At 37.1% G+C, this 16308-nt stretch overlaps 1 protein-coding gene across 1 annotated transcript; it reads right to left on the minus strand.

The window, feature by feature from the left end:
- Positions 1-1638: 1638 nt before the first annotated feature.
- Positions 1639-13107, minus strand: LOC143864017 (alcohol-forming fatty acyl-CoA reductase-like). Its single transcript, XM_077374836.1, has 8 exons — positions 12934-13107; positions 12266-12468; positions 11825-11925; positions 11374-11566; positions 7249-7330; positions 3173-3439; positions 2720-2847; positions 1639-1831 (listed from the first exon to the last, which is right to left on the minus strand). The coding sequence occupies exons 1-8, from the start codon at positions 13045-13047 to the stop codon at positions 1678-1680; spliced, it is 1242 nt and encodes a 413-aa protein (XP_077230951.1). The 5' UTR covers positions 13048-13107; the 3' UTR covers positions 1639-1677.
- Between the last annotated feature and the right edge of the window lie 3201 nt (positions 13108-16308).

Raw genomic sequence — 16308 nt, forward strand, 5'->3', positions numbered from 1 at the left:
GGTTTTGCATGGGAATTTAGATAAGCAATTACTATGTCTAGTTTTTAGTATGTATTAGTTAAGTCTTTCTTTAATTATTTATAGGGACTTTGTTAAGACTTATTGGGTTTGTACTTTGACTACTTAGGAAATAGTATTGTCATGAAAATTGTCCTAGAAGTTATTATAGGGTATTGAGAATAGGTAAAGAAGTTATTGGTAAGTCATTTTCCATGTATCTCATTTACTTCTTGTATCTCCAAATATATCAATGAGAATGAGCAAAGAGGGGATAATAGTTTTTGGTTAAAAAAAGAAAGCCTTTCTAAGCATTTAGCAAGAGTTCTACTTCTTGTGTTTTTTCCACAACCCTAAGGATTGCGATCGTCGATTCTAACGGTATCAAAGTGGGTCTCTATACTCCCCTTCCCATTCTTCAAGCTCCTTGGGAAGATGTGAGTTTAGACTTCGTTTTGGGCCTTCCCTGAACGCAAAGGAAGAAAGATTCGGTCATGGTGGTTGTTGATCGTTTCTCCTAGATGACACATTTTGTGGCATGTGAAAAGACTTATGATGCATCCAAAGTGGCCGATCTCTGCTTCTGAGAAATTGTTAAGTTGCATGGTATTTGAAAAACTTTTACATCGGATAGGGATCCAAAATTTGTTTGTCATTTTTGGAGAACATTATGGGCGAAGATGGGGATTAAACTCCAATTTAGTTCTTCTCACCATCCTCAAACCGATGGTCAAACGGAGGTGATCAATCGAATTCTTGGCAACCTCATTCGGAGTTATGTAGGAGGAAATAAGAAGCAATGGGATCTTGCTCTTGCACAAGCCGAATTTGCATATAATCGCTCCACTAGCCACACCACCGGTGCTAGTCCTTTTGAAGTAGTGTATGGGTGTAATCCTCAAGGTCCTCTTGATTTAGTTCCTCTTCCTATTACTACTAAGTTGAGCGGCGATGCAGAGGCAAGAGCAAAGGAGATTAAAAAAATTCATGAAAGAGTTTGATCTAATATTGAAAAGAACACCCAAAAGTATAAGGCACGGGCAGACAAGCATAGGAGAAAGATTGATATCAATGAAGGAGATTCAATTTTATAGGCTTGGTGATACTGTTCCCGCAAGTAATTTTAAACTTTTTTAGCTTTCAATTTATTGACTGCTTTATGGCATCAATTGTTATTGTTTGAACTTTTTTATTTATGAAATGATCCCATAAAACACTGTGGTTACAGTTGTTGTCATCAAAACAATATTAAAAATGGTATACGAATTTGGTTTTTCAGGTTAAAAATCACCAATCAGTTGTTTTCCTTTATGAGAAATGTTAAATGGTTTAGAACCAATATGAGTGTGTGAATGCATCATTTCATTTCTTTAGATGGCATTTTATTCCTTATGGCCTTCATTTCTCATATGTTTCTCTTATTTATTCGTATGCGCATTATTCTCAATTCGCATTATTCTCCTTTTAAACAGCTGATAACTTAGAACCAAATTACGCTTAGGGCAATCAAATTTGGCAATCGTGTTCTTATTCTTTCGCCCCGTGCGTGCATCACGGGACTACAACTAGTGAAAACATATGAGTACATGTTTTACCTTATTACACATTTAGTAGAATGGCATAATCATAAGCTGAGGAGAGTTCGATCAATGCATGACCTCACAACTATTTTACTAATTTTCATTCGAGTAGATATTTTACAACACCTGGGATGTGAATTTTCATGAGATATTCTTCCCAATCGATGCACTTGGGGTCGAAACAAAACATCCCATCTACCATGCCATCATCTTTCATCGCTGCCCTAAACTTCTCTGAGTTGAAGTCGTCGAATCTGCGCAACATACTTGGGATCGTTAAACACTAAACAATTTTGAGAGCATGTGATCCAATCATTTTAGATTATATATATCTAACTTAGAAGAATACTACGGGTTTCTTTGGTTATCTTTAAAATAATTTACATGTAATCTTATATTCAAATGCCTTTGAATTTAATCATGATTACTTGAAAATAACGGTTGTAATAGTCATAGAAATTATATAGTTAATAGCAATTAAATGAAAAGGACAAAAAGTGAGCCTATGTGGCTGCAATCTCATGCAACAGCCTGTCCACGAAATGCCTTCTGTGATGGTCCCTAGCAAATCCCTCTCAACATTATGCCTCATTTATTTTCCCTATTTTAAAAAAAAACTATTACCCTAAAATTTGAGTTTTAAAGGCTACTGATATTTGCACTAATTTTGATAATGAGACTAACTCACCTTGTCTTTTCTTTTTAAATTGGCAGGTGAGAGGTTTTTTGTAATTGTAATTGCCTTTGACAACTGGTTAAAGAATAAAAGGAGTGTTTAGTCTCATTATCAAAACATGGTGGTGTAAATATCAGTAGCTTTTTTAAATTTTCCTTTACTTTTACAGTGAAAACATATACTTTTGAGTTTGGTAACTTGGCAGTGGGAGTGTATTCTTGTGAAAAAGCATTCAGAGGAGCGCATAAGTGACTCTATTTCCCTCCACGAAGTTAGTTAAAATGCCCACATAGAACACAAAAATTAATCTTATCCTTTTTTTAGAAAAAAACTAAATTGTTCTATTCCTTAGAACCCCAGAGTTCGGAAATCCTCTAACACATGCAGCTTTTACTAACATTTTTTTTTATGGGTCAGCTTGTACTAACATCTTATAATTTCCATACGCAAGAGGGAGTACACATACCTTCCTTTGAAAAAAAAGAAACGTTCATATAGACCCATCAAACGCATGATGAAGTTGTACTTTCGACTTGAATCTCGGTATAAACGATTGAAATGCTGGAAAAATACGACATTTGCTAATCCCAAGCCCTAAAAAGATAAGAATCCACAAGAAAATAGTTGTTAATGACCATTAGTATATATTTATAGATTCGGGATGGCTACTGATATTTGGACCACCATGTCATGATAATGACACTAACTTGCCATGTCTTCTCCTTTTCAATTGGCTGCTAAGAGCTTTTCTAGAATTGTAATAGCTTTTGACAACTGATTAATTAGATAATAAAAACTCTTAGCAACCAATTAAATAGGAAAATACAAGGCGAGTTTGTGTCATTATCAAGACATGGTAGGGCAAATATCAGTAGCCGTAGGTTTTTAAAAGTATCTTTACTACACCAAAAAAACCAACCTTGAGGGGTATCTTGTAACGTAGAGTCATGTATCTGCGAAAGCTAGCCATGGTGTTGAAGATTGTTAACGTTGAAACCCTAATGGGCTTTCCATCGTCTGTGATGCATGGGTTCTTAGAAAAGTAGTGGTACGCACTATCTATAAGCATGGAGATACAGAAAGGATTTCGCACAGATGAACCAATTTGGTAGATGAATAGGGAGGGTTGATTTGAATGAGCCACCATGCTCACCATCATAGCATTTACGACCATGTCTCCTGGGATCTGTATAAGCTTACAAGCCTCATGTCAAAATCCATAAGCTTGATCCAGTTTTAAGAGACATTCACTAATTAACCATAAACACACACATTTGGGATTTTCTAGGCAATTTCACAGAAAGCCATTCAGCAGATTTTGTCACGAGAGAACAACTAACTAGCAACAGATTTTGTCTTATTCATTTAATTCATCTGAGGTGGTTGTTCTCTCTTGAAAAAGAGAGCCGCGGAATGGCCTTATGCCAAATTGCTTAGCAAATCCCATATATATATATATATATGGGATTTGCTACACATACGTGACTCTACACTAATTAACCATATATATATATATATATATATATATATGAGGAAAGTGAAGCTACACCGCCGGCTTAAAATACAATGGGCCCACATTGTTTTGGTGATCCAAAGAATTCATTTGATTGGCCCTCACATAGATAGGGTGTCCACCAAAAATCAGCTCCATAGGATCATCCCAACCCTACGATTTGTGGAGGCAAAAATGAACGTGTAAAAACCTTCACAAATTTGTCCATTTTTGCCTCCACAGTTTGAAGGGTTGGGATGATCCTATGGAGCTGATTTTTGGTGGAGAACCTATCTATGTGAGGGCCAATCAAATGAATTCTTTGGATCACCAAAACAATGTGGGCCCATTGTATTTTAAGCCGGCGGTGTAGCTTCACTTTCCTCATATATATATATATATATATATATATATATATATATATATATATGAGTTAAGTGAAGCTAAACATACGTGTAACTAACTTAGCTACACCGACGGCTTAAAATACAGTAGGCCCACATTATTTGGGTGATCCAAACCATTCATTTGCTAGGCCCTCACATTGATAGGGTGTGCCCAAAAACTCAGTTCCATTGGATGATCCCAACCCTTCAAACTGTAGAGGCAAAAATGGACAGATTTGTGAAGGTTTTTACATGTTCATTTTTGCCTCAACAAATCGTAGGGTTGGGATGATCCTATCGAGTTAATTTTTTGGGCACACCCTATCTATGTGAGGGCCCATCAAATGAATGGTTTGCATCACCGAAACAATGTGGGGCCCACGGTATTTTATGCCGTCGATGTAGCTAAGTTAGCTACACGAGTGTGTAGCTACACTTTTCTCTATATATGATTTTTTGGGCACACCCTATCAATGTGAGGGCCTATAAAATGGATGGTTTAGATCACCCAAACAATGTGGGCCCACTGTATTTTAAGCCGTCGGTGTAGCTAAGTTAGCTATACGTATGTGCAGCTTCACTTAAATCATATATATATATATATATATCTCAAATGAACGGTTTCTTACACACTACCTTAAAATACAGTGGAGGACCACATTGTTTGGGTGATCCAAACCATTCATTTGATTGGCTCTCACATAGATAGGGTGTCTACAAAAAATAAACTCCATAGGATCATCCTAACCCTTCGAACCGTGGAGGCAAAAAATGGACAGATTTGTGAAGGTTTATTCACGTCCTTTTACCTCCACAAATCGTAGGGTTGGGATTATCCTATGGAGCTGATTTTTTATGTACACCCTATCTATGTGAGGGCCAATCAAATGAATGGTTTGGATCACCCAAACAATATGCCCTCCATTGTATTTTAAGGTAGTGTGTAGAAACCGTTCTCTCTCTCTCTCTCTCTCTCTCTCTCTCTATATATATATATATATATATATATATGAGGAAACTGTTGGAGCGCTTAAGCGCCCAATCACATGGGGGCCCACTTTATTAGGATGATCCAAAGCATTCATTTGAAAGGCCCTTACATAGATGGGGTGTGTACCAAAAATCAGCTCCATAGGATCATCCTAACCCATCCATTTGTGGAGGTCAAAATGGACAGACATTGTTTGTCCACAAATCTGCCCATTTTTGTCCTCCACAAATGGAGGGGTTAGGATGATCCTATGGAGCTGATTTTTGGTACACACCCTATCTATGATAGGGCCTTGCAAATGAATGGTTTGGATCACCACAAAAATGTGGGACCCATGTGATTGGGCGCTTAAGCGCACCAACAGTTTCCTCTCTCTCTCTCTCTCTCTCTCTCTCTCTATATATATATATATATATATATATATATATATATGAGAAAAGTGTTTCTGTACACGTGCGCAGGGAACGGCTTAAAAAGCCACCAGTTGGTTGGTATGGCGGCTCCAACTCTGCAGGGTCCACAAAACGCGACCAACCGGTGGCTTCTTAAGCCACTTGTGCGCAGAAACACTTTCCTCTATATATGTGTGTGTGTAAATATATACATATTAACATATGTGTGTGTGTGTGTGTATATATATATGAGTTAAGTGAAGCTACACATATGTGTAGCTAACTTAGCTACACCAACGGCTTAAAATACAGTGGGCCCACATTGTTTGGGTGATCCAAACCATTCATTTGATAGACCCTCACATTGATAGGGTGTGCCCAAAAAATCAGCTCCATAGGATCATCCCCACCCTTCAAACTATGGAGGCAAAAATGGACAGATTTGTGAAGGTTTTTACGCGTCCATTTTTCCCTCCACAAATCGTAGGGTTGGGATGATCCTACAGAGCTGATTTTTTCGGCACACCCTATCTATATGAGGGCCCATCAAATGAATGGTTTGCATCACCCAAACAATGTGGGGCCCACTATATTTTAAGCCGTTGGTGTAGCTAAGTTAGCTACACGTATGTGTAGCTACACTTTTCTCTCTCTCTCTCTCTCTCTCTCTCTCTCTCTCTATATATATATATATATATATATATATATATATATAGAGAGAGAGAGAGAGAGAGGTTCCTGAGGTGGCACTAACGCTACCTTATATGAGGTGGCGCTAACAAAACATAGGGGGCCCACTTTGTTTGGATGATCCAAAGCATTCATTTGATAAGCCCTCACATAGATAGGGTGCCCACAAAAAATCAGGTCCATAGGGTCATCCTAACCCTTCATTAGTGGAGCTTAAAATGGATGGGTATAAACCTCCATATATCTAAACCTCCACAAATGGAAGGGTTAGGATGATCCTATGGACCTGATTTTTTGTGGGCACCCTATCTATGTGAGGGCCTATCAAATGAATGCTTTGGATCATCCAAACAAAGTGGCCCCCCTATGTTTTGCCACCTCATATAAGGTAGTGCTAGCGTCTATATATATATATATAGGGGAAAGTGATTGTGAGCGGCTCCTCATATTAGCTGGTGGGCCCACATTTTTGGGGTGATCCGAGCCGGTCATTTGAGTGCCCAAAAAAATCAGCTCCATAGAATCATCCCAACCCTTCGTACTGTGGAGGTGAAAGAGGGGGAAAATGGACAGGTAAGTGGGCAAATTTATACCCGCCCATTTAATAAGACAAATTTATACTCGCCCGTTTTTTCGTAATTGTCATTATTATTGCTAGCTTCTTTCTTCACTTATTATTGCTAGCAACCTTTCAAGAAATAGTACTTCGGTGTAGTTTTTCATCAATCTAATAAGATAAATCTCTGAATACATACAATTGCAAAGGATGGGCGAGACGTAGTGTTTGGAGAAGGTGGCTAGCAAATCAAGATTCAAAATTACCAGTGACATGTTAATGCCACTGAGTTTGCAAATAATACAGATATGTGGCGAGGGCAAAAAACGGTAAAAATCATCCACATTGACTTGTTAAATGGACATTTTTTCAACAGTTTCCCTTTTTTTTTTATATGCAACTTCAGGAAGGATGCCACACACTATACTTAATACGTACATGTATTATACATTCATAACTATGAAAGGAACCATAGGGAGCAAGCTTACCACATCGAGAATCATCCTTCTATCTATCGGCACGCATCTCAACTTCCCCTTACCATAATTCACTATAAAGACATCGAGGGTTCTACAGTTACCCAAAGTACATAAAGTAGGATTAGAAAGGGTATTATGCATAAATACCAAAATTTTCTTGATTTCTCTAAAACCTCTTTCCAGTGCTGAATGTCATTGAATGAATCAAATTGCAGTTTGAAGTGAAGGATATCCAAGACATGAAGGTTATGAAGAAGATCCCAAAGAAAATTATTTACAGTTAGTGTGTGTGTGTGTGTGTGTGTGTGTGTGTGTGAGAGAGAGAGAGAGAGAGAGAGAGATTACAGGAGCATTAACATGTTTTAAAATTTCTTGTTAGGTAAATTTGGGGTATGTAACCCGTACGGGTGTGGCTCTTTTGCTTAGAGTCATAGGTATGGTCCCCATTGACGCAAGTTCAAATCCCCCGGGCTTACCCGATGCGCGTGGTTAACAGGTGGTTGTGCGCATCTGTAGGGAATAATCCCGCCCTAAAAATTGGGGTGTGGATACCCCATGTCAATAAATGTTTTTTTTTTGTATGTCAACAAACTAGGTCATAAATCAAGTAACTAATTTGAAGAATATGAAATTATCGACGATAGTAGTGTATGTAATCTGCAAATCCATGGGTTCTTGTCTTTTAAGCCAGGATTTTTTCATGATAAATCAGTGTCTCCATGTCGTGTAATTGGTGGGAGAAGGAGGAATTTGAGAGGGCAGGAATGAGTCAAGGGTGAGCAGTGGCTAAAAAGTTAGCAAAAGTCCATCACATTTGGAGTAGAGTTTTTTTGTTTCGTGATTTTTCAGGCTTTTCTTATCCTCTCCTCACCGACTCTCCCCTGTATTCCGGGAAAAAAAATCCCTCGCCCAGCCTCCTCACCACATGGAGAAGCTAATTTATCATGAAATAAATTCATGGTAGCGAAGCGTGCCTGCCTTGAAACTCAAACCCAAGACCATGCTTGTTGTGAGGGTGTGTTTGAAAGCCAATGGAAGGCATTTAATCCCATATTGAAAAGTGGAAGAAACATTTTCCTCCTTATAAGAGGTGGTGCAAGGAAAAGGCTTGGGCCTTTCAAGGAGCATTAAAATTGTTTGGGTGAGCCAAGTTTTACATGAACTAAAATAAACACACACACTCGCCGCGCTCGGTCGTGGCCATGGTTCGAGGTCTAGGTCTTGGTCATCAATAAAAAAATCTTTTATTTAACATCCTAAATGACTTGTTTATCGTTCAAAATCTACAATTAAGTTTCAAATAGTTTTTATTTCTGAACAGACTCCATTTAAGCATCCATTTATATCTAACGTGTTTATTACCGTTTTCTAAATGTTGTGGTCCGTCTTCTCTGAAGAGGCATACCTTCCTTTCGCATTGGGGGTGGTATTCTCTATAAAGAAGGAAGAACACCAGCACCCAGAATACAGATACATAAAAAACAATATAGACATAGACAAAAAAATGATTTTCTCCTTAAGGTTTTTCCGCACTATGTTCCTCCATATCCATTCTATGTTTGAGCAGTTCTTAAGTGATTCTATGAAGATCAATAAGCTAGTTCATGTCTATTGGAGCCTAAGAGAAGTTTTGTCTTGGAGGTTGGTCCAAGGATCCTGGATTGTACAATAGGGGGCGGATACGATACTTAAGGAGAGTGATCAAGTGGAAAGACTCAGCTTTCTTCTTCATTCAACAAATAATTTTTTTTTTCAAGCAAGGGTTATGTCGTCAAAATCGATTAGTGCATCTGCCTCTCCACTTTCATTAGTAATTTGTTTTTTCAACAATCTTCAAACTCGGTTTCGCCATATATATTATTGAGCATCCATCATACATCTATTGTTCCAACAATATATATCAAGAATCATATTTTGATATTATGGCTACTGAGGCCCCCAAGTCCTCCTCTATTTCCACCACTGTTACAAACATCAGTGTAACCAATGTTCTTGATGTTTCAAAAATCGAACAGTTCAATGGTTCAATTTACAAGTGGTGGAAACAACATATTCTATTTTCATTACAGCAAATTGGGGTGGCTGTTGCACTTACCCAACCATCACCAGTTGAAAACACAATGTGATTTAATGGATGGAATCAAGCTGATTATGTTTGCAGTTATCATAACTTGAATGGATTGTTAAATGAATTATACAATGTATACTATTATGATACACATTCTTTGAATGTTTAGCATGCACTACATAGAAAATGTGCACTTAAAAATGTTAGAAATAAGAAATATTTTATAGGAAAATTTTTGGATTTTGTCATGAAAGATACTAAAAATGTGTTTAGAAAAATTGATGAGTATCAATTCTTAGTTAGAGAATTGGCTAAGGAAGGTATGAAATTACCTGATGCATTCATGTCTGGTTCTCTTATATAGAAATTGACATTATCTTGGAAAGACTTCAAAATTGGAATGAAGCAAAACTAAGGAATGAACCATAGATCAAGTAGTAGTTCGGATTAATTAGATAGAGGAAAAGAACATAGTCAAAGAAAAAGAAGAAAAAGCCAAAGAGTTTATCTCGAAGGCAAATATAGTAAAAACAAAGAATGAGAGGTTTAATAATATGAAAATGAAAAGAGAAAACAAGTTCAAGAAAACTACACCAAAAAAGAAATGGAACTGTTTTGAATGCTGAAAACCAGAATTCTATAGGAAGGATTGTCAACACCGAAAGAAGTTTGGTTCGAACAATGCTAAAGTTAATTTAATTGAAGCTGATATGATTGCAATTCTCGTGACATCAGTGAACTTGGTGTAAAATCTAAATGAGGGGGCGCTAGACACAGGTGCTTCTAAGAACATTTGTGGAGCTAGATAGAAACTCTTTCTGCAACTATTTAACAGTTGAAGGAGGAGATGAAGTCTACATGGGCAACTCACAGACATCAAAATTCATTGGAAAATGCAAGGCTCTACTGATGTTAACTTTTGAAAAAATACTTGCTCTTCAAGAGGTGTTGCATGTGCTGGACATACATGGAACTTGGTTTCAGGGTTTTTCTCAACAAGAATGAATTGAAACTCACTTTTGAAGCGAACAAGGCTATTTTAAGAAAAAATAATGCATTTATAGGAAAAGGCTATAATATCAATGGTTTATTCATTTTGAATGTACTAGAATATATGAAAGAAAAACCATCACCTTCATATGCTTAATAGGTCTTGCGAGTTTGGTTTAATAAATGGAAATGTTGAACCTAGTAGTAAAATTTTTTTGAAATATGTTGAAGCAAAGCTTTTCAAAGAAACCACTAGTGTTGAAAAGTCGTACCATACCCTGAGGATAAGCTTAGGGGGCTGAGCCCTTGACAGATAGAATGGAGAATGTATCTGCTGAATGCTAGCACCGATAAACCATTTAAAGCCTTCATATGAATGCTTTAACCGAAGGAGAGATGGTGACCGATGTCTATTGGGTTTGGCTGAGAAAAAGGTGTGAGTGGAGATACTTGTCTCCATATGTAGTGATGACACTTGTTCACTTGACTTCTCTCTTAAGCTGGAAGATGAAAGGAGTGGGTTTGGCTGAGAAAAAAGGTGTGAGTGGAGGTACTTGTCTCCATATGTAGTGATGACACTTGTTCACTTGTCTCTTAAGCTGGAAGATGAAAGGAGTGGGTTTGGCTGAGAAAAAAGGTGTGAGTGGAGGTACTTGTCTCCATATGTAGTGATGACACTTGTCCACTTGTCTCTTAAGCTGGAAGATGAAAGGAGTGGATGTATATCTCCCTATGGATAACCATTATTGTGATTATCCTTATCTTTTATTGTGTTTATCTGTAAGTCCATATATAAGCACTGATTATTTCTGTAAGTCCATTATATCTCCCAAGTAAAACAAGGGGAGCGAATATATCAAGGGTGTTGCGCCTTCCAAGAACAGGCCAATTTGTGAATTCAGCTATAACCATCCCATAGAAATTTTGAAGTGGAAAGAAAAAAAATCTATTCTCTTGGTCACCTATACTCAACTTAGTATTCTAGTTACCATGCCTATTTCTGGGCCATTCTGAGTTTAAAAACATTGATCTCAAAATTTGCATTCTGTGGTGGATCCAAGTTGAGTGTTTCAAACCTTTGGATTCCGAGTTCTTTCATGGCAATAGTCTCTGCTTTTCTACTAGCTCCATTATCACGAAGTTCCCTTAATCTTTCATTTGCCAATTTCATCTCTGCTTCAATGTCTAAACGCATGATTCCATTTAGTGTTTCACCCATGTGAAATGGTTTCTCTAATATAAGTCCGGCCTTTTCCCCAGAAACATATGCTAAAACACAAGATGAAATTTGATTCATTAGAGGGCTAAATTATCAAACAATAAGAAGAAATCAATTCTTAATTACAAACACATAGATCAAATAATAAATGGAGGAGAAAACAGGAGGAGGAAGAAGAAAAGATAGAGAAGAGGAAGAGGAGTAGGAGAAGAGGAGCAGTAGAAAATCAAACTTCAAGAATAAGTTTATAGCCGAGATAAAAATAATGATAATCATCTATCCTTTGGTAACTCACTGTATAGACTCACCAGTTGACACATGGAGAAGTATCTCTAGTTTCACACATTTCTTTGCAAACTCCAAAACATGCTTAGCTCCCATGGTATTAGTAATCAAAGATACATCATATCTATAGACAATTATTAAAAAAATTAATAATTTGAGATTTCAAAAGAAAAATAAAAAAAGGTTTCGTTCACTGTTTAAAAACTGCACTGAGTCAAATATGGACTCGCACAACTCAACTCGGTTTTGTCTTGGCCAAGTTCTCATTCAAGCCTGAGTTTTGTCATCACAAAGTCAAAACTCCTTTAACTTGCCCGAATCGATAAAATATTGACCTCGCCAATTATGGACTTGCTTATGTCAATTCCTTTTTAACTTAAATTGAGTTCTCGTCCAAGTCTGAGATTTTAAAAACCTGTTTCATTTTCGTATACTACATGACAGTATTTGCATTACAACATCACCTCTCATCAAAGTTTGTAGTAGCTGCTACATTTACAATGACATTGATTTCTCTCCACATCTCTTCCTTCATACTTTTCTCCTCTATTCCCAAGTTCTCACAAGCGATATCCCCTGCAACAGGAGTGACCTTGTCCCATATAAATGAATAAAAATCCTTACCATGTTTCTCTCTCAAGATCCTAAATACCTCCTTCTCCATAACCTGACAATAAAACAAAGTTAAGATATGATACATAACATCTTGGTTCGATGTTTTAGAAAGACAAAACTAAGTTTTAAGTTTTTTAATGGGTAAGTCAGTTAAAGTATAAAAGATTAGATAACGCCATCACCATCAGCTTAAGCTTTTGGAGTTACTGGTAGTTTTCACATGGTATCAGAGCCAAAGGTCCTAAGTTCAAACCTCCCTGATACCAAAAATCCACATGCAATGGCCAAACCCAAAAGATGAGCCACATGTGCCATCTGTAGGCCAACCCTAGAAAGAGGGGCCACACACGTGAAAGGAGTGTTAAGTATAAAAGATTAAATAACACCGTCTCCAAAAGCTTAAGCTTTTGGAATAACTGGTTGTTTCACAGATATGATACCTCCTCCTTAAAGAGGCTTGAGTGATAGAGCAGTTAAAAAATGATATTACAAGAAAGAATGAAGTGTAATGGCATACATCATTTTGCAGGCGCTGCCTAGCAGTTTCATCATTTGTAGCCCTTATAAGAAGAAAAAGCCTCTTCATATGAGGTTGAACTCTAAGTAGTTTCTCCACAAAAACTACATTCATTTGAAAGAAAAACTATCATTAAAAACAAATTTACCAGACAATACAAAAGAGCTAGAGGAAAAAGGAGATAAAAAGGGGCGGGGGCGGGGGCGGGGGCGGGGGCGGGAGCTAATACTCTTTGCTAGAAAGCCAGTAGAACCAGTGACTAAGATGCTTTTGTGCTCCAGAGACTGTTAAATACACCCCAAATCCATTTGGAAGTCCATTTCGAAGAAAATAATGAGAAAGAAAATGATTCTGCAATGTGAAGAGAGTTTAAATCTAAAATGATTCTGAAAACGCATCTCTGGTTGCTTTATATATACAAAATATATTGTTACATGACAATAATGCCCTTATATGAGGGCGATATTACAAGGATATCATAGACAACAATTTACATGCTGTTACAATGTATTTATATGTGGAAGTCGGGTGCCTCTTGGCACAAGAAAAACTTACTGATGTGTCCCAAGTAAAAAACTTACTGATATGTCCCAAGTGATAATTTGTCAAATTGCCTCGTTAAAGCTACTTGTGTGAAAGAGGAGCAAAAAAAATGATACTATAGAGAAGTAAGGGTAGTGGCATACATCATTTTGCAAGCGCTGCGTAGCAGTCTCATCATTTGTAGCTCTTATAAGAAGAAAAAGTCTCTTGACAAGAGGTTGAACTCTAAGTAGTTTCTCCACAAAAACTATAATTTCAGTGAAAGAAAAACTATCATCCACAAAAACTACATTCAATGAAAGAAAAACTATCATAAAAAACCAAATACGCAAGACAACGAAGAAGGGCGAAATTAAAAGGAAGATAAAAAAGATTGTGGGGCTAATACTCTTTGCTAGAAAGCCAGTAGAACCAGTGACTAAGATGCTTTTGTGCTCCAGAGATTGTAAAATACACGCCAATTCCATTTGGAAAGCCATTTCAAAGAAAAGAATTTGCAAATATGAAAGCCCAGAGTGAAGAGAGGTATGTTCTGTCCCTCGAATGTGAGCAATATATTTATAAGAGCAAGTTGGATGTTCTGGCACAAGAACGTGGTTCCTTATGTGAGTGAGTGAGAGAGAGAAGGGGGTGGGGGGGTGTGGGTGTGGGTGTGGGTGGGTGTTAAAAACTCGACTGTTCTTGACTTGTTTCCTTTACGCAACATTCACTCACTCATGTTGGTGCGTGTTGATAAACGAACAGATTTAGGCATATAATTAAATCTTGGATTGCACCAATAGAAGCATAGGTATTCACCAGCGTTCTACACTTTTTTTAATCTTCTGTAATTAGTCTAGGGAAATGATATATTTTTTTTAAAATGATATGATCTTAATCAGGGAAATAATATCAGCGCACCTACTTCTTGTTATGGGCTCGCTCTAGCATGTTTTTCTTTTTTAATTGGTTTGTAAAAAACTTTCGGGAACATAATGACCTTTTGAAAGTTCTTTGATAGGTGAGCACATATATATCAAAAGATGGTTGTGTTGATATCATTTCCCTTAATCCATAGTCAATGGACTCAATACTAAGTAGAGAGAGAGAGGTAATTTGAGATTTTGCAAATAGAGCCATCACGTTTGCGTGAATTTTACAAATCAGGTCATGCCATCAATTTGTGACCATACTCAATGTAGTGTTTTTTTTTTTACTCATTGAAGAAGACCAAAATGTCCTTTTATGTGAAAAGACAAAGGTTACCTTCTAAAAAGACCAAAATACACATGACAATCAAAGATAAGTTTTGGATCAAGGGTGTGGTAATATCATGTCTATGTATACTAGAATTCTTATGCTTGGGTGTAAAAAAATGGGCCCACCCCATCAAAGCAAAACATGACGTGTAAAATTGTGAGCCCCACCATATACTAGGGCTCGGGTGAAGATCGTGGGACCTACGCCATCAAAGAATGAGGCAAAATGGTGGGCCCCACCCGGTGCACGTGTTTGAATTGGGTTGGTGGGACCCATCCTATTAAAACATATCACTGAGCTTCACGGGTATCTTGGTCTTTTTACAGGGTAATTTTCATCTTTTCACAAATAAGGACATTTTGGTCTTTTACAAGTAAAAAAATCTAGGGAAATGATATACCGCCCCTTTTGATTACCAGGAACACCCCCTGTCAATGTATCAATGACTAAAGAGGGGCTGTTGTACTTATGTCAGAAGAATTCAATGCCCCTTGATTGCCACAAACACTGACAGTGGGTGTTCCTGGTGATCAAAAGGGGCAGATATATCACTTCCGAAAATCTATCACGGCCATTTTGATCAGAAATTGATTTTTTCTTCTTTTTTATGAGTATGATCAGATCATAAATTGATGACATGACCTGATTTGCAAAATTCACACAAAGGTGGTGACTCTATTTGCAAATTATCAAACTATAAGATATTTTTCCCAAAGAATAATAATATGAAGAACCGATGGGATAGCCCAACAATTAGCATGTGCCATGCTCACCAAAAAAAATTATTATTTTTCTTTATTTACCTAAACCTAAGGGCTGCCTTACATCACTCGTGACGTTGTGGTGAGAAGCTATATTTTCATTCGTACTCTCGGTCTCCCTACCATTACTCTTTTGCAAATAAATAGTGGACGTCTTTTGCAAAATCCCATTTATTTTATTCATTCTTAATCCCTTTAATTTTCGCATTGTACTATATCTGTATATTTTATTGGGTTTTTTAAAGATGTTGCAAATTAGAAAAATATACACCTCTACGAATTTACACGAAACCTTCTTCTACATATTTTATTTTATATACTTTGCACCACATTTTGTCAACCTTGATATATAAGAAAACCCATGCGTTGCAGGAGGTGTGGAGAAAAATTAAATGAATAATCAAAAGATGCATGTAAATAATTTCAATGCAAAAAATCCTTTCGTAGACTGCCTCCAAAAATCAAGGAATGAAGCATCTGTTGATGGGTCAAGGTATCAAATATAAAATTTGGGAATTTCTCATTTAGAGGTACACTTTTAATTTTATTTTAATTTACCAGTTCTTGCTAAATACATGTCCATGCTGACATTTCTTCGAGTGTACTGGTTGTTGGTACGACCACTTGAGCAAGGATGGGGCCGTGGAAAAATATTTGATAGGTCCCAGAAATGATGTGAAGAGTAGACGGTTTAGGGTATTTTATGATGATTCCGATGGTGTGACTGTCAAATGCGATTGTGCTAAGTTTGAAAGGGAGGGGATCTTATGCAAACATATCCTTCGTATTATGGATATGAAACAATTGAAGAAGGTACCCGACCATTATATGT

The sequence above is a fragment of the Tasmannia lanceolata genome, unplaced genomic scaffold, assembly GCF_043159265.1.
Source record: "Tasmannia lanceolata isolate RefF3 unplaced genomic scaffold, GAP_Taslan_0.1 ptg000044l, whole genome shotgun sequence".
Classification (NCBI taxonomy): Eukaryota; Viridiplantae; Streptophyta; class Magnoliopsida; order Canellales; family Winteraceae; genus Tasmannia; species Tasmannia lanceolata.

What these genes read in the sequence shown, in the direction of transcription:
- LOC143864017 (XM_077374836.1), bottom strand. Translation starts at nt 13,047, where the DNA reads ATGAATGTAGTTTTTGTGGAGAAACTACTTAGAGTTCAACCTCATATG. An exon ending in GGCAGCGCCTGCAAAATGAT is followed by an intron (nt 12,469 to 12,933) that starts GTATGCCATTAC and finishes TTTTATTGTCAG; the next exon opens with GTTATGGAGAAGGAGGTATT. An exon ending in ACTACAAACTTTGATGAGAG is followed by an intron (nt 11,926 to 12,265) that starts GTGATGTTGTAA and finishes AATTGTCTATAG; the next exon opens with ATATGATGTATCTTTGATTA.